Source organism: Chiloscyllium punctatum, chromosome 40, assembly GCF_047496795.1.
Source record: "Chiloscyllium punctatum isolate Juve2018m chromosome 40, sChiPun1.3, whole genome shotgun sequence".
Lineage (NCBI taxonomy): Eukaryota > Metazoa > Chordata > Chondrichthyes > Orectolobiformes > Hemiscylliidae > Chiloscyllium > Chiloscyllium punctatum.
In genome coordinates this window covers 23,713,685-23,737,131 of record NC_092778.1, presented here as the reverse complement: position 1 = coordinate 23,737,131, position 23,447 = coordinate 23,713,685, and the positions used below count along the sequence as shown (strand labels likewise).

Below are 23,447 nucleotides of genomic sequence, written 5' to 3'. Positions count from 1 at the left end.
GGTCACCACTCTCTGTCACTCAGGAAAATAGCCTCAGCCTATTTAGCCTCTCTCTTGAGCTCAAACCCATGTTTAGAACATAGAACATAGAAGAATACAGCGCAGTACAGGCCCTTTGGCCCTCGATGTTGCGCTGATCCAAGCCCACCTAACCTACACTAGCCCACTATCCTCCATATGCCTATCCAATGCCCATTTAAATGCCCATAAAGAGGGAGAGTCCACCACTGCTACTGGCAGGGCATTCCATGAACTCACGACTCGCTGAGTAAAGAACCTTCCCCCAACATCTGTCCTATACCTACCACCCCTTAATTTAAAGCTATGCCCCCTCGTAATAGCTGACTCCATACGTGGAAAAAGGTTCTCATGGTCAACCCTATCTAAACCCCTAATCATCTTGTACACCTCTATCAAGTCACTCCTAAACCTTCTTTTCTCCAATGAAAACAGCCCCAAGTACCTCAGCCTTTCCTCATACGATCTTCCTACCATGCCAGGCAACATCCTGGTAAACCTCCTCTGCACCTGTTCCAGTGTCTCCACATCCTTCCTATAGTATGGCGACCAAAACTGCACACAATATTCTAGATGCGGCCGCACCAGAGCCTTATACAACTGCAACATGACCTCAGGACTCCGGAACTCAATTCCTCTACCAATAAAAGCCAGTACGCCATATGCCTTCTTCACTGCACTATTTACCTGGGTGGCAACTTTCAGAGATCTGTGTACATGGACACCAAGATCCCTCTGCTCATCCACACTACCAAGTATCCGACCATTAGCCCAGTACCCCATCTTTTTGTTACTCTTACCAAAGTGAATCACCTCACACTTAGCTACATTGAACTCCATTTGCCACCTTTCTGCCCAGCTCTGCAGCTTATCTATATCCCGCTGTAACCTGCCACATCCTTCCTCACTGTCAACAACTCCTCCAACTTTTGTATCATCCGCAAACTTGCTCACCCAACCTTCTAACCCCTCCTCCAGGTCATTTATAAAAATAACAAACAGCAATGGTCCCAAAACAGATCCTTGCGGAACACCGCTAGTAACTGCACTCCAAGATGAACCTTTACCATCAACTACTACCCTCTGTCTTCTTCCAGCCAGCCAATTCCTGATCCAAATCTCCAACTCACCCTCAATGCCATACCTCCGTATTTTTTGCAGTAGCCTACATGGGGAACCTTATCAAACGCCTTACTAAAATCCATATACACCACATCTACCACTTTCCCCTCGTCCACCTCCTTAGTCACCTTCTCAAAGAATTCAATAAGGTTTGTGAGGCACGACCTGCCCTTCACAAAAGCGACAATCTGCAGTTTGTAGCTGCATATTTTACAAATACTAGAAAATTACACAGAGAACTCCTGAAAATACTGTAACTCTCAAGAGCTTGTGGAAAATAAAATAAATTGTTTTCAAAATTATTGCATGTAATGGAGTAATACCTGAATTTGAACACACTCCATCCACAGGAGATGAGAATTACTGTGATGAGTAGAACTAAAAATATCTCGACAGAGTGGTATTATGTGAAAGCTAACAGCACTCCCTCAAACAATGAGCATTTCCATTTTCCAAACTCATTGCTTTTCAATTTAATCACAATGCTGCAAATTTTTTTCATTTGATGTTTGACATGGGCTCAAAAATAATCAAGGAGTGCATGGGTTGATTGCCTTGTCTGTATCTCTGTGCCATTTAACTCAGAGTAAACATAGCAATCTAGGATTAACAAATTGGACAAAATATGACGCTCATTATTTTTAAGTGGAGTTGGTAATGTGGCAATTTAACTGTACCGTAGTTCAGGGTCCCTTACAAACATGGAAACTGGGTAGGACTGCATATCTTATATAAAGAAAACCACAAGCAGAAACCCAACTCTTAATCACCAGCTGTGATCTTTTTAATTCGAAAGAAATTACATTTTCATGCCGTGTAAATTGCATAATTGCATTTTTAATAATGATGTACATAACATATGCAATAGGCAAGGGTGTTTAGCCTTGTGTGAAAAAGATGGCCTATTAATGAATTCTTTTGACTGGTCACCTCCCTCAGTCACATTCAGGCTTTCAAAAATGTCCATCTTCCCCATGTTAAAGACCTGCCATTAGCAAATGTCCACAGCGTATTTCTTTTTCATCCTTTTGCATGGTAAAAATGACTTTCTACTGGTTACATAGCGCGAAATGTTCTGCAAACAGCAGTAATTAGCAGTAAAACACTATAATTTGCTGTAATTAAAGCAAATTACTGTGGGCACTGGCAATTTATAAGAAATAAAGAAAATGCTGGAAATCTTCAGGAGGTATGGCAGCATCTCTTAACAGAATTAATATTTCAGGTTGGTGCCTTTCAGTGTTCATCAAATTTGTTGTTGTGTGAGTGGTCCCAATCTTTATTTGGGCTGAGTTTCCAAGACTAAGCAGTAGTACTGGTTGCTGTATACTGTATCTTTGTGTGGGTGCAGGGACTTTGGTAACAGCCAGCGTGACTGCCAGGTTTGGCCTCATGCTACATGGGAAGTCTACTGAAGAGGCAGCTATCAAAGAGCAGGTAGGTTTGTGCTGCTGGAGCAGAGATGGTGAGAAGTGGTTGGGCTTGGAGAAGCGGTGATGGGGGAAGGACTCAAAGGATCAGGCAATCAAGAAATGGCACAGTGGCTCAGTGGTTAGCACTGCTGCCTCACAGCGCCAGGGACCCGGGTTGGATTCGAAACTTGGGCAACTGTCCATGTAGAGTTTGTACATTCTTCCCCTGTGGGTTTCCTCCCACAGTCCAAAGATGTGCAAAGATTAACCATGAGAAATGCAGGGATACAGGGATAGGGTAGGGGGCTGACTCTGGGCTGGATGGTCTTTGGAGGGTGAGTGTAGATTTGCTGGGGTAAGTGGTCTGCTTTCATATTGTAGGGATTCTAGGAATCAGAGGCAGGGATGTGGGCTGATGATTGTTGGGGGAGCAATGATTCGTCCATCCAATCATGGGGAATGCAGCAAGTTAGCTTCAAGGCACTGGATAGAAACCTTCTCCTGCGTTCTCTTGGCTACAAGTAGTACTGAAAAAGAGGTAACTCTTCCGCACAGAGGGTGTCATCTCCTTTGACCTGTTGGGATTCCTGAAGTCCATAATACTCAGCCTGGTTTAGCATAGAAAGGACATAGGACTGGATTTTCACCACCTGGAAACTAACTGATCCCTTATAAATGGCCTTGAAAGAAATTACTATTTTTGCTCTGGGGTGGTGGGATTATCGGGATTGAATCAGATCCACCAATTTCAGAAACAACTCAGATGGACAAGGAAGGCAGGTGAATGGTAAGGCAAACTGTGGGTTAGGAGACTCACCTCAGTTATCTGGGAATTTGTCCCAGTTGTATTAAAAGTTGTTAATCCCTCTAGCCCTTACCCTCACACACCACCCACTCTCATTCACCCGGTATTTATTTATAATAATTTAGGAGTCTGCTTTCTGAAAAATGACCAGATTTTACAACCTAATAAAAGAGCCACAGTTTTGATAACAGAATCTTAATGCACTTCATACTCCTCAACCATGTTCAAATAAACATAGATGTTGAATGGAAAATCAAAGAGTTACTTATTATAACCTCATACAGCCATCAATAAACCAAGGTAAACACTCCATCTTAGCTTGTGAAAACAGACCTTGGCTAGACTCTCCATTAGTGAGCCTAGAATAGAACAAAATACAACATATTGTCACTTGCATTTTTTAAAAAAAATAGTGAAAAGTGTTTAAGTCACAATACTCTGGCCCCATTTTAATAACAAAGTATGTATATGTGAGAAAGAAAAATACTAAGACAAAGTTCACCTTTAGTTCAATTCAGGGCTCCATGGATTCTGAGGTCAAGGAAGCCTTACAATGAAACAGCTGCAATGAATCCTGGGCTGGTCTCAGCACAACGCCAAAGAAGCTCTTGGAATTCAGCCAGACATTCCCAATGATGCTAGTTGTGAACTACAGAGCCAGATGTTCCATGTACTGAGGGAATGCAAAATAAGGCTTACCGGATTGATTCCTGGGATAGCAGGGCTGACACATGGAAATGGATTGGATCAGTTATGGCTATAATCACTAGGATTTCAAAGAATAAGTGTTGGGGGAGGGGCGGGGGGGGGGGGGGGGGAGTGGAACCTTTAAAATTCTAACAGAACTAGACAGGGTAAAACACAGGAAGGATGACCCAATGATCATGGAATCCAGGACCAGGAGTCACAATCTAAGAAAAGGGGGTAGGTCATTAAGTACCGAGATGAGGAGAAATGTCTTCACCCAGAGAGTGGTGAACCCATGGAATTCTCTGCCACAAAAAGCATTGAGGACAAAACATTGTATTTTTTCAAGAAGGAGTGATATAGTACTCGGGCCTAAAATGACTAAAGGGTATATGGAGAAAGCCGGAACAGGAACTGAGTTGGATGATCAGCCATAATCCTATTGAACAGTGCAGCAGGCTTGAAGGGCTGAATGGGCTACTCCTGCTCCTATTTACAATGTTTTTATGAAACAGAAGAAGATAGATCTAGTTTTTTCAGGTGGCTTGATTTGAGAGTTCTTTAAAATTTTAGGTCATCCCTTGGTCTTCCCTTTCCTTGAGAACAGAGTTCCCACCCTGTTTGATCATATTTGATAAATAAAACCTCTCAGTTCTGTTATCATGCAGTAAATTTAGCATCTTATCCTGTGCTCTGTATCCAGCCTACGTGTAGACAGTACAACCATTCACAACATTCCAAGGTTTATACAAACTGAACATAACCTCTCTGCTTTTGGATTCTACTTCGTTAGAAATGACCCCAGGCTTCTTTATTTTTTATCAACCTGTGTTGCTACTTTTGGTGATGGTGTTTCTATGTCCCAGATTTCTCAGCTTTTCTACCCCATTTTGACACTTATTTTCCAAACAGTGGAACAGATGTGACATTCTCCTTCTTTTGATTAAAATTAGTAACATTTTTACCTTATGCCTATCTATAGTAACATAGTATCTACTAATGCATTCTTGTATTATGCAAACGTGTCTTTCTTTCAATTCGTTAATTGAATATGGGCATCATAGCAAGGCTTTCATTTACTGCCCATCTCTAATCGTTCTTGAAATGGTGTTGGTGTCTTCTGCCTTCTGCCCATTATAGATGAATTCACCCACTCTATTATTATGATGGGATTTCCAGAATTTTGATTCAGTCATACCCAGGTACGTCATAAAGAATAGATGGCCTGTAACTTCAATTTTCATACTTATAGATGGTGAATATATTATATAGTGACCACAATGCTTTCCATCAGTCCTGGTTGTTAATGCTAATCTTCACTCATTTACATTGATTTTAACTTCTGGTCTATGCTAATAAGATTATCAGGATTTCATTGGCAAAGTGATTACATGAGTGGTCATACTTTTGAGTGGAACTACTCAATTAAAACCCCACACTATATTACAGACCCTAATTTTAAAGCATGCTTTGTGAGATTCCCTGGATACTGCGAATGCTGTGCTATTCTATCGTTGCTTAAACATCCCTACAGCCGTGGAAGCAGGTCATTCGGCCCAGCGAGCCCACACCAACCTTCTGAAGACCATCCCACAAAGACCCACCCTGTACTCTATCACCTAACCTACACTACCCTGGGCAATTTAGCATGGCCAATCCACCTAACCTGCACATCTTTGAGGAAACACAGGCAGATACTGGGAGAATGTGCTAACTCCACACTGACAGTCACCCAAGGCTAGAATCAAACCCAGGACCCTGGTGCTGTGAAGCTAACCACTGAGCCACCGGGCCACCCTCCTATTATCTACCATCTTGTTTAATTTCTGTATCTATAGGAAGTCAGAAATTATGATTTTGCAGCTGAGGCCAGCAATGATTGGAATGTTCATTTTAATTAACAAATTAATAATTCAGCAATAGAATGTTTTTGAGCACAGTTCACATTTTAGTGTCAAGTGCTGTATCTAGAATTGGCTTAATGTGTAAATGCGCTTATGCTGGCTATTCTGTTGAACCATAAAGATCCAAAAGAAAGAATGTGACTTTGTAAAGTATCTTTTACTATTTCAGGGATGTCTTAAAGTAGTCTGAAGCCAATATATCTTGAAGTGTGGTCACTGTCTTACTGTGGGGACACTTTGCAGCCAATGTACGGCCAGCAAGTCTCCACACCATTGAGATCAATGATCAGATCACCTGATAAAGTGACACAAAGGTTTTGACAGAATTTCCCTGCTCTCCTTCGAAAAGTGCTAGGAATTTTTCACGTCTCATCCAGACAGCATGCCCAACTTAGGAGGAGTCCTTCAGTAAGAAACTCAGTGGCTCTGGCAGCAGCTGTGGACAGAATTTGATTTGGGGCAGTGCAGCTGACATATGCTGATGCAGGAGTTCAAGGAGATTTCATGTTGTCACTTGATGAAGGAGCAGCGCTCCAAAAGCTAGTGCTTCCAATTAAACCTGAAAGACTATAACCCGGAATTGTGAGATTTTTAACTCTGTATGAAAAAGTCAGCCTTGTGCTCAGGTTTCTGAAGAGCAGCTTGTGACCCAGTGGGGCAAATTTCAATCTCTGGTCCATGAGGTCATACTGAAGCAGTGGGAAGGAAAGAAACTAGCCACGATTCGTTATCCTGATTACTATCACTAAATGCTGTGTGAAAATAAATGGCTGTGATTTCAGGCAAAAAAAAACTGGGCTTCGTTATGGAACCCAATGTTGAGGTAACCTGGCCATCACTCTCTGTTGAAGTTCACAGATAATTAATTACTAATTGGCTCAGTCTGGCCGACTCACATAAAGCACTCCCAAGCTGTAAACCCTACTTTAAACTGTCTCTTTAAATGGTCCTTCTTTGTCTTCTCCGCATTCACTTGCAACGATGAGTATGAGGAGCTTGTGATCTTCAATATCACCACAGACCATCCGATTATTTGCTGCTGCCCAATTCCCTTCATCCAACACATCTTCTAAGGGCCCACCCTCTCCACCCTCTGCCCCAGCCATAAATCTGTACCTTCCTCTATTTTATCTCTTACTGTTGCTCATCTTTGTCCACATCTTGGCCATTAGACAGACTTGCTGCTCCCTCAATTCTGTTCTTGCTAAATTGCTGACCATGTAACCTCTCTTTCTGGCTTTCATATCTGCTGACATTGTTCTTTTTTCAGGCGCTGTCTGTCCATCCTTCAAATAACCACCCTGACCCTGAAAACTATTTCCCATCACCAACTTCTCTTTTATGTCCAAAGTGCGTGAACATCCTTTCATCTCCAAAATCCATTACCGTCTTTTCTGGAACTCCATCCAAAACAACTTTTATCAAAATCATGAATGAAACTGCACGTGACTGCTCTGTTGTAAATTTTCCCCCTTGTCCTCCTCAACCTGTCTGCAACCTTTGATACATTTGACTAGATCATTGTCTTGCACATCTCTCCATTGTTGTCGTGTTAGTGGGATCCATCTTCCCTGGTCTCATTCTTATCCAGCTCAAGATTCACCCGCAAAGGCCTCTCTTCACATTCTTACATGGTAAGACCCAGTTTTCCCAAGGATCTATCTGTGGTTCTCTCTATATGTTTCACCTTGGCAACATCATCTACATTCATAGAGCAGTTTGCACATGCATGCAGGATGGGATTCAGCTCTACCTCACTGTCACTTTTCTCAATCCCTCCACTGCTTCCAATTTGTCATGTTTCTTGTCGGACAGCCTGTACTGTTCGTGAAGAAATTTTCTCCAATTAAATATTGGGAAGATTGAAGCTACCTGAGCCCTAATGTCTGGAAATCCCTCCTTACCCCTTCCCACCTCACTACCATTCCTTCCTCCTTTAAAGGCCATGATGTGGAGGAGTCAGTGTTGAACTGGGGAGGACAAAGTTAAAAATCACACACCACCAGGTTTACCTGGAAGTACAAGCGTTTGGAGTGCTGCTCCTTCATCAGATAGCTAGGAGCAGCGCTCCAAAGGCTTGTACATCCAAATCAACCTGTTGGACTATAACCTGATGTTGGGTGATTTTTAACTCCTTTAAAGGCTTTCCTTAAAATGTTTCTCTTTAAGCAAGTTTTAGGCCATTTAACCTGAGCACCTTTTTATATGGTTATGTCCAATTGTGCTTGACAATTGTTCCTGGGCTATTTTACTATATTAAAGTCAAAATATCAATAGCTGTTGCCTTTGCCCTCTTGCACATGAAAAATTTCATGAGCTTTATTCTGGTACTGCTGTTAAAATACAATTTTAGTGGGATAGGTTTCCATTTCAGAATGAATCCTCAACCTTGCACTCCAGGTGGTAGTTATGCCCACAGGGAGTATAACTCAGCTCTACAATCCGTGTCTTTCCAATCATTAATTTTATCGTGTGGGACATATTGAAAACAGCATGGTGATGAATTCCTACATTTCCCTCAGAAGAAAGAAAAACTGATACTTAGATAGAATTTTGTCAATCACTTATGTGTTGAGTCAACTCAAAGCTACATTCAACATTCAATCACAACCCACGTTTCAGAATATACCCATGTTATTTAATATGAATAACATTGAGGCTTTGTCCTTCCACAAAGGAAATTGGGCCACAGTGCATATTTCTTCCGGTATACATTCCTGCTCAAGCAGTTTGATAACTCCATGTCACATTCACAAATCATCCTTTCGCAATAGTCAAAGAAGTCCCCTGTAATAAAAGCAAATGTTTCTCTTTTAAAAGACTATTAATATTAAATGATTGGTATCAAACATTCAGTTGCTGGCATTCCTGCCTGAATCAGAGATTAGTATGTTCAAATCTCACTCCAGGATTTTAACACATTTTCAGAACTGATGCACTGATACAGGTTCTAGATTAGAGTGGTGCTGGAAAAGCACAGCAGTTCAGGCAGCATCCAAGGAGCAGGAAAATCAAAAGGAGCAGGAAAATGAAGGGCTTTTGCCTGAAACGTCGATTTTCCTGCTCCTCGGATGCTGCCTGAACTGCTGTGCTTTTCCAGCACCACTCTAATCTAGACTCTGGTTTCCAGCATCTGCAATCCTTGTTTTTCCCACCCTGATACACTGATACAGTCCACACAGAATGATGAGTTGCTATAGTTGGCACTGTTTCAGAGGAACAGTAAACTATCTGTGTGGTTCAATGAGTATAACAAGGATTATTTCCAAGTCACAATGCTTATCGCAATATCCTGACCAATGTCCTTCCATCTTCACTAGCAGAAATGTCAAACTGGTCATTTGTCTCAGTGCTCCTGTAGAATCTTCCTAAGTACTTCAAAAATTCATTATTGGCTTTGGCATCTCCTGATGATGTACAAGGAGGTCCATAAAGGCTATTTTCTCAACAGCCTAGACAACCTGTTCAGTTGTTCCTCTGTGGTTGTCTGCCACTTTGCTTTAATTCAAGCTCAGAACTTTGGGCTGCATTTTACCGGCTAAGTTTCATTTTTGTTTGAGTTTCAGTCTGCGAGGACTTGTGAGATTTCTCATGCAATCGTTCCAAACTTGCCACAATAACTAAGCAGCACATTCCTATGGTGTCCTGCTTGAAAATGTCAGCCTGATTCCTTCACATGCTGTGGGCGAAAGTGCTCATTGCTGTTGGACATCCAGGGATTCTAGGTTCAAGGGGCTCTTGTGCACCCAGCCATGCACTGGTATTTCGGATCTGCCCCACTGGGTTTGTGACATTTGCCTCAGATATGGTAGTTAAGGAGACACTGGAGCCCTACTTTGTGGACAAGGATATGGAGGTCCTGGTAGAGAAGGGAGTACAGTGGATGAATGCCCTATTCCCCCAGCAATGGCAGAGGAGATCACGACACCAACACTTACCAGCCTCATCCTAGGTTGCCACCCAGGTTCCAACCCGAAGGAACACCCAGCCTCAGGAAGGTCAATAGTAGAAGGTTTGCCAGGCTAAATGCCACCATCATTTTTTTCTATTATCCCAGACTCACTCTCTCTCTGCTACTGCACCCACCTCCCACTATGGCTTATGCTCTGACACTCTTATTGTCGCACACATTTTCCTTGCTCGCTATTACCCACCAAATACCGTCAGACCACTAACCCTGCATACCCTCTGCATCTTCTACAAGATATGTATCTCCATTGACTGATGGTTGCTGACACCACAACAAGCTGCTTGGTGTTGTGTCTATGCTGAAAGGCAAAGCAAGACAAGGCTAGGCTGAAATGCTGTTAGCAACAAGGTAGGCACAAACTGAATGAGTTATAAGAGATCAAGTAAAGAGCCCTGAGATGCAGGCTGGTTCAAACCATGAGCCAAGTGCCTGTCCCTGAGTGGAAAATGCCCATGTGACATCATTTCAAAGAGAGGTGCTGGTGTGCATCACTGAACTGCACAAGTGTACATTGTTTTATTATTCATTCACAGGATGTGGGCGTTGCTAGCAAGGCCAGCGTTTATTGCCCATCCCTAATTGCCCAGAGGGCAGGTACGTATCAACCACATTGCTGAGAGTCTGGAGTCACAGGTAGGCCAGACCAGGTTAAGGACAACAGTTTCTTTCCCTAAAGGACATTCGTGAACCAGATGGGGTTTTCCAACAATTGACAATGGATTTTTGGTCAATGTTAGATTGTGAATTCCAGATTTTTTTTTAACTGAATTCAAATTCCACCATCTGCTGTGACTGGATTCAATCCTGAGTCCCCAGAACATTACCTGGGTCTCCGGATTAACAGTCTAGTGATAATACCATTAGGCCATCACCTCCCCAACTGTAAGTGCTGTGACTGATAATACAGATTAGATGCCATGTCTTGTGGATGTGGAGCACATGCAGTCCCTGCCCTGAGGTGTTGATGCCAAATGTCCAACAGGCTTGGATGGGGAATGTTTGGGGTCTAATTTGTATCCAGTGGATGGAAGTATTGGAGACTGCTTAGTAATAAGGCAAGAATAAATAGAATGAAGCTGTTCATGAGAGATAATCCATGAACGTAGACCTCCTATTGCTCACTAATGGGAACACTTAGTCAGAAAAAAGGTCGTTTTGATCTCAAAGCTGAGAAGATCCTTGTTGGATATCTCACCCGATTTTCTGAACTTTCTCACCGTGACACATTTTGTTCAAGGGCTTGGAAGATTCCAACCTTTGAAGCAAAACATTTCCTTTTATAAAGGAAGAGAAAGTGAGAACTGTAGATGCTGGAGATCAGTGTCTGGAGTGTGATGCTGGAAAAGCACAGCAGGTCAGGCAGCTTCCGAGGAGCAGGTGAATTGATGTTTTGGGCATAAGCCTTTCGTCAGGGCTTTTATTAAGAAAGCCAAAGGTGAAGTCCCACTCCCTCAGAGAGACAGTGAGTGCAGGTGAGTGAAGAAGTTCAGTCCTTTGTGGTAACGTTAGCTCGTGCAGAAATGGAACCAACACTGTCGGTGTAGCTCTACATTGCAAACCAGCTATCCAGCCGACTGAACTCACTGACCCACTAAGAAACAGATTATGAGAGAAAACAGTTCTGAATATTTAATGGATGCACTTAGATCAATACTAACATGCAGACAACAGCACAGGTCACTTCTTAGCTTTCTGTAGTGATGAGATAAATGCAAAAGCTCACTAACACCATGTTACTGCTTCTAGCTCAAGATGATCAGATTTTGCATCATCAGTTATTTTGATTATAACATCTTAAAATAAGATCAAAGTGAATGAGTGTAAGTATTAGCTTTAGATTTAAAATGGTCTGATTGAAATTTAACAGTCTTGTTAAATTTGATTTGCAGTGTGCTGTCATTTTTTTACATGAGTGAACAGTTTTGAGGTACTTGATCAATGCACTCAGCAGATGAACATGTAGTTACCACCTGATTGATATATCTGTCCACTCTTCAACCAACCACACTATAATGCTGAGGCACTCTGGTCACTCAGAGATTAGGAAAGATGTAATTTAATCAGAAATTTAAAAGCATTACCATATGGAGCTGGGTCATCAGGAATATTAAAAACTCAGTGATGCTGTGGTTCACTGTTTGATTTGTTCAAGTAAAGTAAAATGATGTTTCCATATTTATTTGCAGGAAAGAAACCTAAAGTAAAGTGTTTGAATTCCAGTAGTCTTTTTAAAAGCTAAATTGTTACGAATGAGGGACTGACTTTAAGGAATTGAACACTGGGTGTGATTTCCCCTTCCTAAAGTGGTGAGGCTAATTGTGAAAATAAAACAAAGAACTATGTGGATGCTGAAGATCTGAAAAAATAAAGCAGAAATTGCTGGAGAAACTCAGCAGGTCTGGTAACAAATGTGGGGAGAAGGCAGAGCTAATGTCTGGAGTCCAGTGGCCCTTCTTTACAAGTTCTGAAGAAGGGTCACTGGAATCAAAATGTTCATGCTGCATTTTCTCCACAGGTTCTGCCAGACCTACAGAGGATCATGGCAAATGTGATGATTTAATTGGGCGAGAGTCTAAAGTTAGATTCTTGCAGTGATGTTAAAATGTCACAATTAAGTCCTTCCTCTTTAGATGGTGAGATTATATTCTCATGATCAGGAGGGGAGAAGCTTATTTGCATGAATTTGTAATTTGTTCGTTCCATGACTTGCCCCAACAACTTTCACTTCCCAGTTAGTTTCTGCTGAATTGAGAAACTTGCATTTCAAATACTCACCTGCAAACACCAGGCAGATACCTGTCAAGTTGGATTCGCAGCCTTGACTCTGGGTGAGTTCATGGCTGTCTGACCATCATTCTTCTCATCACTGGAGATGGACCCAATGCAACTGCAGCCATCGCCTCCATGTTCAGTGGGATCAGTGTTTCCCTGGACTCTTCATCCCCACAACTGGGTGATGATAATGTGTCAGCCTCAGAATAGTAGGGTGCTTATTGTTAACCAGATAGCAATCTACAGCTGAGAGGGAAATCTTTAGCATCAAGAGACTCCACTGGCTTTGGGTTGAAAGGTCAATCATCGAGGCAGCTGAAGGGCCATAATCTGGTCTCCTGCCTACCGAAAAGATGTTGTGAAACTTAAAAGGGTTCAGAAAAAATTTACAAGGATGTTTGCCAGGGTTGGAGGATTTGAATGATAGGAAGAGGCTGAATAGGCTGTGGCTGGCTTCCCTGGAGCGTCGGAGGCTGAGGGGTGACCTCATAGAGCGTTTTACAATCATGAGGGGCATGGACAGGATAAACAGACAAGGACTTTTCCCTGGTGTGGGAGAGTCCAGAACTAGAGGGGATCGGTTTAGGGTGAGAGGGGAAAGATTTAAAAGAGACCTAAGGCGCAACTTTTTCATGCAGAGGGTGGTACATGTATGGAATGAGCTGCCAGAGGAATTGGTGGAGGCTGGTACAATTGCAGCATTTAAAAGGCATCTAGCTGGATATATGAATAGGAAGGGTTTTGAGGAATATAAGCCAAATGCTGACAAATGAGGCTGGATTAGTTCAGGATAGCTGGTCAGCGGGATGAGTTAGACTGAAGGATCTATTTCCATGCTGGACATCTCTATGACTCTCAGAGGCCACAGAGTTTACAACACAATTGCAGATCTGAAGACTGGGGGAGGGGGAGATTCTTATGTCAAAGTTGCTCATTCAAACACAAAGTTAGAAACTCGCCATATTAATCTGAAAATCAACCGTGCAATAGTCCCAATGAGGGTACCAAGACTCATAGGTGCTGCCCTCTTTCCAAGGCCTTGGGCCACACAAGGATGGTTTGCAGGCAACAAGAACAGTAAAGCTTATGCAAGCAATGCATCAGGGTTGTTGCTCAGCTGTAAAGCCAGCATCGTGCTTCTGTCTCTCTCAGCATTTGATTCACCAAGTAACTTGATTGGTCATGGCATAGATTTCACCACCCAACATACTTGCCATCACACTTTAACTTCAAAACGGAAATTTCTGCACTAACTCGCAATAGTACAAATATAGGCATAATCCCCATTTGCTGAGCTCTCAATTTGAGCTGACAGTCATGAAAAAGATATCAACATGTGCAGAGGCAGGGAAATAATAAACAATTATGTGCAGGTTAGGTGGTTTGACAATGCTAAATTGCCCATAGTGTCCAGGGATGTGTACGTTCGGTGGGTTAGCCATGGGAAATGTAGGGTTGAAGGGAAAGGATAGGGGGTGACTCTGGGTGGGATACTCTTCAGAGAGTCAGTGTGGACTTGTCGGGCTGAATGGCCTGCTTCCACACTGTAGGGATCCTATGATTCTGTGAATTAGTGTTCAATGCTCAGTGACCTTTTTGGTCAATAACTAATTGCCAGTAGTTGCAAATTCCTCTTTAAACTCCTTTCTTAAAGTTCCTGTTTCTCTGCAAAAGAGAAGTTTGGAGATAGGTAAGAATAACTTAGATGAGTTTTCATGCTGAAACATCAGCTGTATGTTTAAAACAGGGAAACTTGGTCTTTCCTACAGTGACCCAGCTACAGGGGTGGGGCGTGGTGACTCAGTGGTTAGCAATACTGCCTCACATCAGCAGGGACTCCACCCCTGGATGACTGTCTATATGGAGTTTGTACATTCTCTACCCGTGTCTGTATGGGCTTGCTTCGATTTCCTTCCGCAGTTCAAAGATGTGCAGATTAGGTGAATCGGCCATGCTAAATTGCCCATCGTGTTCGGTATGTGTAGGTTAAGTGGAATTCAGGGTGTTTGGGTGGGTTTGGGTGGGATGTTCTCTGGAGGGTCAGTGAGGACTTGATAGGCCAAATGGTCTGCTTCTACGTTGTAGGGATTCTCTGCCCTTCTATACACTTAAATTCTGCAAAATATATTTTCAACTGTCAGTGTGAGGATATCCATTTTGGAAGGACAAATAAGAATGCGGAATACAGGGTTAACGGTAGGGTTCTTAGTAAGGTGGAGGAGCAGAGGGATCTTGGGGTCTATGTTCATAGATCTTTGAAAGTTGCCACTCAGGTGGATAGAGCTTGTAAGAAGGCCTATGGTGTATTAGCGTTCATTAGCAGAGGGATTGAATTCAAGAGTCGTGAAGTGATGTTGCAACTGTACAGGACCTTGGTTAGGCCACATTTGGAGTACTGTGTGCAGTTCTGGTCGCCTCACTATAGGAAAGATGTGGAAGCTTTGGAGAGGGTGCAGAGAAGATTTACCAGGATGTTGCCTGGAATGGAGAATAGGTCGTACGAGGATAGGTTGAGAGTGCTCGGCCTTTTCTCATTGGAACTGCGAAGGATGAGGGGTGACTTGATAGAGATTTATAAGATGATCAGAGGAATAGAGAGAGTAGACAGTCAGAAACTTTTTCCCCGGGTACAACAGAGTGTTACAAGGGGACATAAATTTAAGGTGAAGGGTGGAAGGTATAAGAGGGATGTCAGGGGAAGGTTCTTTACCCAGAGAGTGGTGGGGGCATGGAATGTGCTGCCTGTGGGAGTGGCAGAGTCAGAATCATTGGTGACCTTTAAGCGGTAATTGGATAGGAACATGGATGGGTGCTTAAGCTAGGACAAATGTTCGGCACAACATCGTGGGCCAAAGGGCCTGTTCTGTGCTGTACTGTTCTTTGTTCTATGTTCTATGTCCTATGTTCTACGATCTAGCTGTGCAGCTGCTCTCTCAATAGTAAGTGGCTTTGCATGCTTTCTGTTAAAGAGCTACCAAAATTACATCTAGATCTTTCAACTTCTGATTCACATGAGAAATACAAGTGAGCTCTTTTGACATTATTGAGATCAGATTTAGGCACTTCTTGTGCTCTGATCGATTTAACACATACAGTCAAAAGCAAAAGAACTTTCTGCTAGTCCCTGTAGCATTGCTATTAATTTCACTTTTTGACACAGTAACTTAGCCAAATTCACTTGATATCATTAGCACACCCGCTGTTCAACAATAATTGAAACTTCAGCAGTTGTAGATTAACAGTTGAAAAAAAAATCTTGAATTTGAAATTTTCACAATAGACAATGGTTATACCACTGCTTGGAAATTTAGCGGTTGGGGAGAACACTCAAAATTAGTGCTCATTTTTAAAATAAGTTCCAGTAGTTAAACAATGGGGAATTTTTAGCATTTACTTCCAAGTTTTATGTAATGCTCATTAGAATCCAGGACCCTGGAGTACAATCTTGAACATGTTTATAGACATGATGTTTTCCCTGTGTACTGATTGCCTTTTGTAGCACTCATGTTGTTCTCCACAATAAACTCAATGAACCAAAACAACCACAAAGTATCTGCATTGTTTTATTTTGATATTCAAACTGTGCCTCTGAGCATCTCGAGATTAGCAGCTCACAAGCTGGTGAGATCACTCTCAAGGCCTGCAAAGAGAGTTGGTAACTATCTGGCTTTAGATGAAAAGGTTTCCATTATCGCATGCCTTCCTCTTCCCTTTCACATTATTGTTCCCCTTTAAGTCCAAACTCGAGTTTTCCTGACAACACTGATCTTATATTCGATAATTTTGAAACCTGGAGGAAAGTTTTAACTTGTCTCAATTTCTTAAAAGAAGATGCCAGTGTTGGACTGGGAAAGTTAGAAGGCACACAACAGCAGATTATAATCTAACAGGTTTATTAAAAATCACAATCCTTCAGAGAGCTGCTCCACCCTCATCTGAGGAAGTTTGTGATTTTAAATAAATCTGTCGGACCATAGCCTGGTGTTGTGTGACTACTGACTTTGTCCACATTTCTGAGATATTAGATCTTGTTTGGATCGGTTTGATTGTAAACTATGACAATTTAGATGATTACATGGGGAAAAATAAACTCTAATGTACTGTTGCATTGCAAACATTGTGGCTGCAGTGTTCAGTTCATGTTTGAACATTCTGTAGGCCAGGACAGACAATATTTCCACCCTCTACCTGGAGTGAGATTTACCCAACTGATTATTTTACTTGGAGAAAAATGAGGATGACAGATGTTGGAGATCATAGTTGAAAAGTGTGGTGCTGGAAAAGCACAGTAGTTTGGGCAGCATTACAGGAGCAGGAGAATTAATATTTTGGGCATAAGCCCTTCATCAGGAATGTGGTGGGGGGGGGAAGGGGACTGAGAGATAAATAGGAAGGGGATGGGCTAGGTCGGAGTGGAGAGTGGAGCAGATAGGTGGGAAGGAAGATGGACAAGTAGGACAGGTCAAGAGGGCGGTGCCGAGTTGGATCTGGGATGAGAGGCAAGGAAACTGCTGATATCAACTTTGAAGCCATGTGGTTGGAGGGTCCCAAGGTGGAAGATGAGGCATTCTTTGTCCAGGCATTGAGTGGCTAGGATTTGGTGGTGGAGGAGGCCCAGGATGTCCTTGGCAGAGTGGGAGGGGGAGTTGAAGTGGTCAGCCATGAGTCGGTGGGGTCGTTTGGTGTGTGTGCCCCCGAGATGTTCTCTGAAATGTTCCACTAGTTGGCATCCTGTCTCCCCAAAGTAGAGGAGACCACATCGAGAGCAAAGGATATAATAGATTAGATGTTTGGATGTGCAGGTTTATTTTACTCATTAATCTAGTATCATGACGTATGACCTGCTAATGTGCTAAATCAAAATTCACTGTACAGATTTGTTCATAGTCACCTTCTGAAATTTATTTTAAAATTGAGTCCAGTGAATCCATCAGGGCTTGACAATAATATTAACAAGAGACCGCATGGTGGTGATATTATTACCAGGGCAAACCTGCTGGATTAAAGGCAGCAACAGGCTAAGTCCAGTAAGCTTCTTTACAACGGGTGGCACGGTTACCCCAGTGTTCAGCACTGATGCCTCACAGCATCAGGCAGCCTCACACAACTGTCTGTGTGGAGTTTGTACATTCCCCCCGTGTCTGCGTGGGTTCCCTCCAGGTGCTCCAATTTCCTCCCACAATCCAAAGATGTGCAGGTCAGGTGGATTGGCCATGATTAAATTGGCCATAGTGTCCAGGGATGTATGGGTTAGGATTAGAGTGTTGCTGGAAAAGCACAGCAGGTCAGGCAGCATCCAAGGAGCAGGAAAATTGACGTTTCGGGCAAAAGCCCTTCATCAGGCTTTCCTGCTCCTCGAATGCTACCTGACCTGCTGTGCTTTTCCAGCACCGCTCTATTCTTGACACTGATCTCCAGCATCTGCAGTCCTCACTTTCGCCTATGTGTAGGTTAGGTGCATGGGAAATGCATGCATAGGTTAGGGGAATGGATCTGGGTGTGATGCTCTTCTGAGGGTTGGTGTGGACTTGTTGGGCCGAATGGTATGTTTCCACACTGTGGGGATTCTATGAGAACTAATTTCCTTGTGGCCTTCATCAGCCTGGCCTCTGATTCAGGTCCACCCTCTTGACCTGACCTATCTGTCCATCGTCCTTCCCACCTATCCGCTTCACCCTTCGCACCGGCCTCTCATTATCACCTCCTCCCCTCGCCCACCTATCGCCATCCCAACTACCTTTCCCCTAGCCTCAACCCACTTCCATCTCTCAACCCCCCTCCCCAGCCCTGAAGAAGGGTCCTGCCTGAATCGTCAACTCTCTTGCTCCTTGGATGCTGCCTGACCTGCTGTCCCTTTTCCAGAGCCATGCTTTATCAACTCCTTTTCTAACGCCAATTAATTTACCTTAGTATTGGGGGCCACTTCTGCCTGTCCAGCTCAGCAGTTTCCTGCTGTCAGATATTTACTGGCCAGAGAGTGGTTTCAATCAGAAAGCTCACACGCTCCATTCAAATGAGGCCTGGGAATTTAAAAAAAGAGACCAGATCTCGCGTAGTTTCCAGTTGCTGAGTACAACTCATCTCAGTCTCATAAACCCATTCCAGTCTGCTTCCTGTTAAAACCACTCCTCTGAGAGTTACCTCCTACTTACCACATCTAGCAGCACCATATATGCAATACCAGTTGTAACTCTCTGACTTGGGACGGCAACCAGCTCTCTCTGCTTTCCCGTAACAGCAGTCATGAGTAAAACAGCACCTGGAGAAAGAAAGGAATAAGTGAATGAGTAAAAATAAATAACTGAGTTTTTCATTCTAACTTGAGTGAGGGAAGGGGCTCAGCAAAGCTACTTCCTTCCACAGATACCACTGTTGCCCATCAGTGCCAGAAACAAATGAGAGAAGTGGCTATTTACAAAACGGGCACTGGATCTGAAATGTTAACTCTGCTTCCTCTTCACAGAAGCTGCCAGATCTGCTCAGTTTTTTTCCAGCAGTTTCTGCTTTTGCTACAAATGGTGTTCGGTGTGGGTTCTCTTTAACGTTTTTCATTTGGAAGTTTCCACAAAAAAAACTTGAATGTAGTCAGTGGTGACAGTAATTTAAAAATACAACAGATTTCCTTACGTTGAATCTTTATGGATTATGGAGTTTAAAGTTTGTGGAAGCTTGTTCCTGTCTATTTCTCTAATGGAGAAAGGAGTCAGCAAAGGCAGAGTTTGGGTGGCACACTGTTGGAGCTGTTGGTTATTAGTTATTTGAGCTCAGCCTCTTTTGGGCTTGGCGTGCTGCTTACAAATATTTAGTCATCCTTTGGAGGGGTAATTCAACCTGTGGGATGTTCTCCAGCTCTGAAGACTGTGCTAGCTTCTTGATGTGACAAACTGAGAAACACTGGCATCTCGTGATTAACTGCTTGGAATGAGCTATTACCCAGTGTTGAACCTTCTCACAGAGGGCCTTTTAGTTTTAACAGCTCACTTGTCCCAAGTGGCAACGCAGTCTTTTGAATGTGGTCTAACAAATTCTGATATCGCAATTCTTTCACTGTGGGTGAAGAATGACTAAAGTCCAGTTTCACAAGAACACTGTGGGCTGTGTATTTCATTTGTACATTCCTTTTTTAGGAGTATTTTAGATGTGGATCCCTAACTAATGACATGTTTCAGTAACTTCAAGGAGGGAGACAGGCAGGGTGCAGTTGGGTATTGATAGATTGTTGGGGGGTGATTCATATCACGTTGCATTTCTGTATGTTGAAATTTTATTATTTCCATATCTTTCTTGATGCAAACTTTGTCTGCTATTTCACAAACAGCTTTGTATAACAGGCAGTCATCTGCAAAGAGTCTGATCTGGTTTGACATTGCATTTTGCATATCATTTCAAAACGGGAAAAACAAATGTAGGTCCAGGAAGGTACTGTCCCTTGGGACAGGCTGCTTAACTCTGATTTCCAAGTTTGAGGTCTTCCTTTCACTATGACTCATAGTCAGAGTCATACCGCACAGAAACAGACCCTTCAGTCCAACCAGTCCACACTGACCATGTTCCAAAATTAAGCTAGTCCTACCTGCCTGTGTTTGACCCATATCTCTCCAAACATTTATTATTCATGCACTTATCTAAATGTCTTTTAAAGATTCTAACTCTATTTGCACCCATCACCTCCTCAGAAATCACTCTCTGTGTAAAAACATTGCACCCATTCTCCACTTACCTTAAAAATATGCCCCATGGTCTTGAAATCCTCCACCCTCGGGAAAAGACACCTACCATTCACCATATCTATGTCCCTCATGATTTTACAAACCTCTGCAAGGTCACTCCCCAACCTCCTTCACGTCAATGAAAAGGTTTCAGCCCATCCATCCTCTCCTTCTAACTCAAACCCTCCATTCCTGCAATATCCTGGTAAATCTCTTCTGAGCCCTCTCCAGCTTGGTAATATCCTGCCAATAACTGGGTGACAGAACTGCACATAGTACTCCAGAAGAGGCCTCACCAATATCCTGTACAACCTCAACATGACATCCCAACTCCTATATTCAAAAGACCTCAGCAATGAATGCAAGCGTGTTAAGCACCTTCTTAACCACTCTATCTACACGTGATGCAAACTTCAAAGAATTACCTACCTGAACCCCTAGGTCTCTGTTCTACAACACTACCCAAAGCCCTACAATTTATTGTATAAATCCTGTCTTTGTTTCTTTTACCGAAATGCAATACCTCCCATTTGTCCAAATTAAACTTCATCTGCCACTCATCAGTCCATGGACCCAACTGATCAAGATCTCTTTGTAATCTTAGATAACCTTCTTCACTGTCCACTATACCACCAATCTTGGTGTCATCCCCAAATTTACTAACCATGCCTTCTATATTCTCACCTAAATTATTTATATAAACGACAAACAAAAGTGGACCCAGCAACAATCCCTATGGAACACCACTGGTCACAGGCCTCCTATCTGAAAAATAACCCTCCTACATCATTTTCTGTCTCCTGCCATTAAACAAATTTTATATCCAATTGGTAGGCTCATCCTGAATCCCATCTGATCTAACTTTACTAATTAGTCTACTATGGAGAACCTTGTCAAAGGTTTACTAAATTCCAAGTAAAACAACGTTTACCACTTTGCCCTTGTCGGTGTTTAGCAAAATGACTTTCGTGTTTCCTCAGATTCCATAATGTTTGTCCAATAGTTTTGAGTGTGGTATGAATGTATCTTGCACCTCACTCGCTGACCATTACTCAAGTGTATACAAAGATAGTAAGCATCAGCAGATTATTTACCAGGTTTAGCTGACTCTCATCTATCAATCACACACATATGTATTAACAAAAATAAATCATTGGTGATTAATCTATCACTAGAATCCTAACTCTAAGCCCAACCCTTTTTAACACAGCGGCTCCAAAGCCTCTTGCAATGGACTCACTGAAACAGATAAAACAAGGGGCAAGACTAAACAGATATTTTTCAGGACAGCAGTAGTTTAGTGCCTTCCTAATGTCAGGCTAACTCTTTTCTTGAAATAGCAGGGTTATGTCCGCTATTTTCCAATCCACATGGATCATTCTAGAGTATCGGAATTTCTGAAAAATAAAACAAAATGAAGGCCTTCTCTGTTGATAGCTCTTTGAAAACCCATTTTGAAAACATCAGGACCATTGAAATTGTCAACTTTGACTCTCATTACTTTCTCTGACACAAATATTAATGCCTTATAGTTCCTTAAGCATTACAGAAATGGGGGAGAATTGGAGTTAACATAGAAATTCAGCCCTAGTCACCATAAATGAGAGGCTCAAGGAAGCATATGACCCACTCCTGCACCTTCTTGGTAATTCAGCATATCAGAATGCAGTTGTGATGAAAGGGAAGTTTTTAATTTTTTTATATTTAGGACACTTTGAAGGTTGGTTTTCAGTTGGGGGTAAATCCTTTTAAGTCACAGAATTAAGAAAAGTTCTGGTTCCTATGTTGAATTTTTTTTTAAGTTATCGTCACCAGGAAGACAGATTATCCAGTTATGGTCACATTGCTGCTTGTGGATCATGCTATGCAGAAATTGGTTGTCATGTTTCCCATGTCATGGGAGTGATGATGGGTCCAAAGGTCTTTATTGGCTATAAGGCACATGATGACATCATGTCATAAATCACACTGATGATGGTCATAAATCACACTGTATACAGGTAACCAGTCTCAATTTCTTGAAGTAGATATTGATATAAGAAGGCATGGTAGATTTCAACAGTAGATTCTGTTGGCAGATGTAAAATATCTTTTTCTTCAAAGATCACTGCAGATCTCAGGTTAATTTTAATCCTTTCACCCAGCAACAAAATTTAAAATGATCCCCAGATCTTTAAGGAACAACAAATCCCGGAGAACAGAAAGAAGAGGAAAATAATAAACAGGAAGATGTTAAGAAAGTTATTAAATTGCTAAATTATTACTGCTAGCTTTCAGTTATGATTCACACATGTCTTTCTAAACCAAAAAAATTTATAAGAGGAGAAACAATTACACTCCTAGGAGTTGAAAGGTGAATAGAAGTTGAAACACTATTGATCTTGGGGTCAGATAGCATTTGAGAGCAATTGCTGAAGCCAGGCATATTACTTGTCGAGTGGTCTAATGACTACAAGACTTATGCACCCATGTTAAATGGTATTTTTGTCAGATTGTTTCCACTGTCAGGACTTGGATTTGGGTTTAGCTTCACAATTAAATTTGATGACCATCAAAGACAAGTACTAGTAAACCAAACACCATTGCAGGTAAGTGCAGGGTACAGAAGCCTTCCTTACCAATCTGTGCTATCCCGTGGCCAGCCTTTTCCTCCAATTCCGCAGTAACAACCATACATCAGGTAAGAAATAGAACTCCCCGTGCTACACTGAATCATTCCGATCAAGTCCAGAATACTTCTTGCTTGCCGTCTGTGGTGTTCTTTCACGGCTGTAATGTGCACTGGAGTAAGACCACAAACATGATTAATACCCTGACATTAAGGTGCATAAATATGCTCAATTTCAGGAAAAATAATACAATTTTTTGAACATGTATCATATTCAATTATCCCCAATCCCTGCAGCCATTGGCAAACTAAATGAAGCTGAATTTGGATAAGGGCAATGGTGTAATGAAGGAATCCCATTTGTTCCCATTTATATAGTTATACAGATGTACAGCATGGAGACAGACCCTTCAGTCCAACTCATCCATGCCAACCAAATA

The 23,447-nt window shown here is 42.2% G+C and overlaps 1 protein-coding gene across 1 annotated transcript in view; it reads right to left on the bottom strand.

Moving 5' to 3' along the window:
• Positions 1-5,845: 5,845 nt before the first annotated feature.
• pla2g10 (phospholipase A2 group X) overlaps positions 5,846-23,447 on the bottom strand; it is a 33,782-nt gene continuing 16,180 nt past the window's right edge. The window contains exons 2-4 of the mRNA XM_072560258.1: positions 23,018-23,180; positions 18,843-18,949; positions 5,846-8,735 (exon numbers count right to left, since the gene is read on the bottom strand). Coding sequence (XP_072416359.1) covers positions 8,587-8,735; positions 18,843-18,949; positions 23,018-23,180 — 419 coding nt within the window. The 3' untranslated portion in view covers positions 5,846-8,586. The remainder of the gene's footprint in view (positions 8,736-18,842; positions 18,950-23,017; positions 23,181-23,447) is intronic.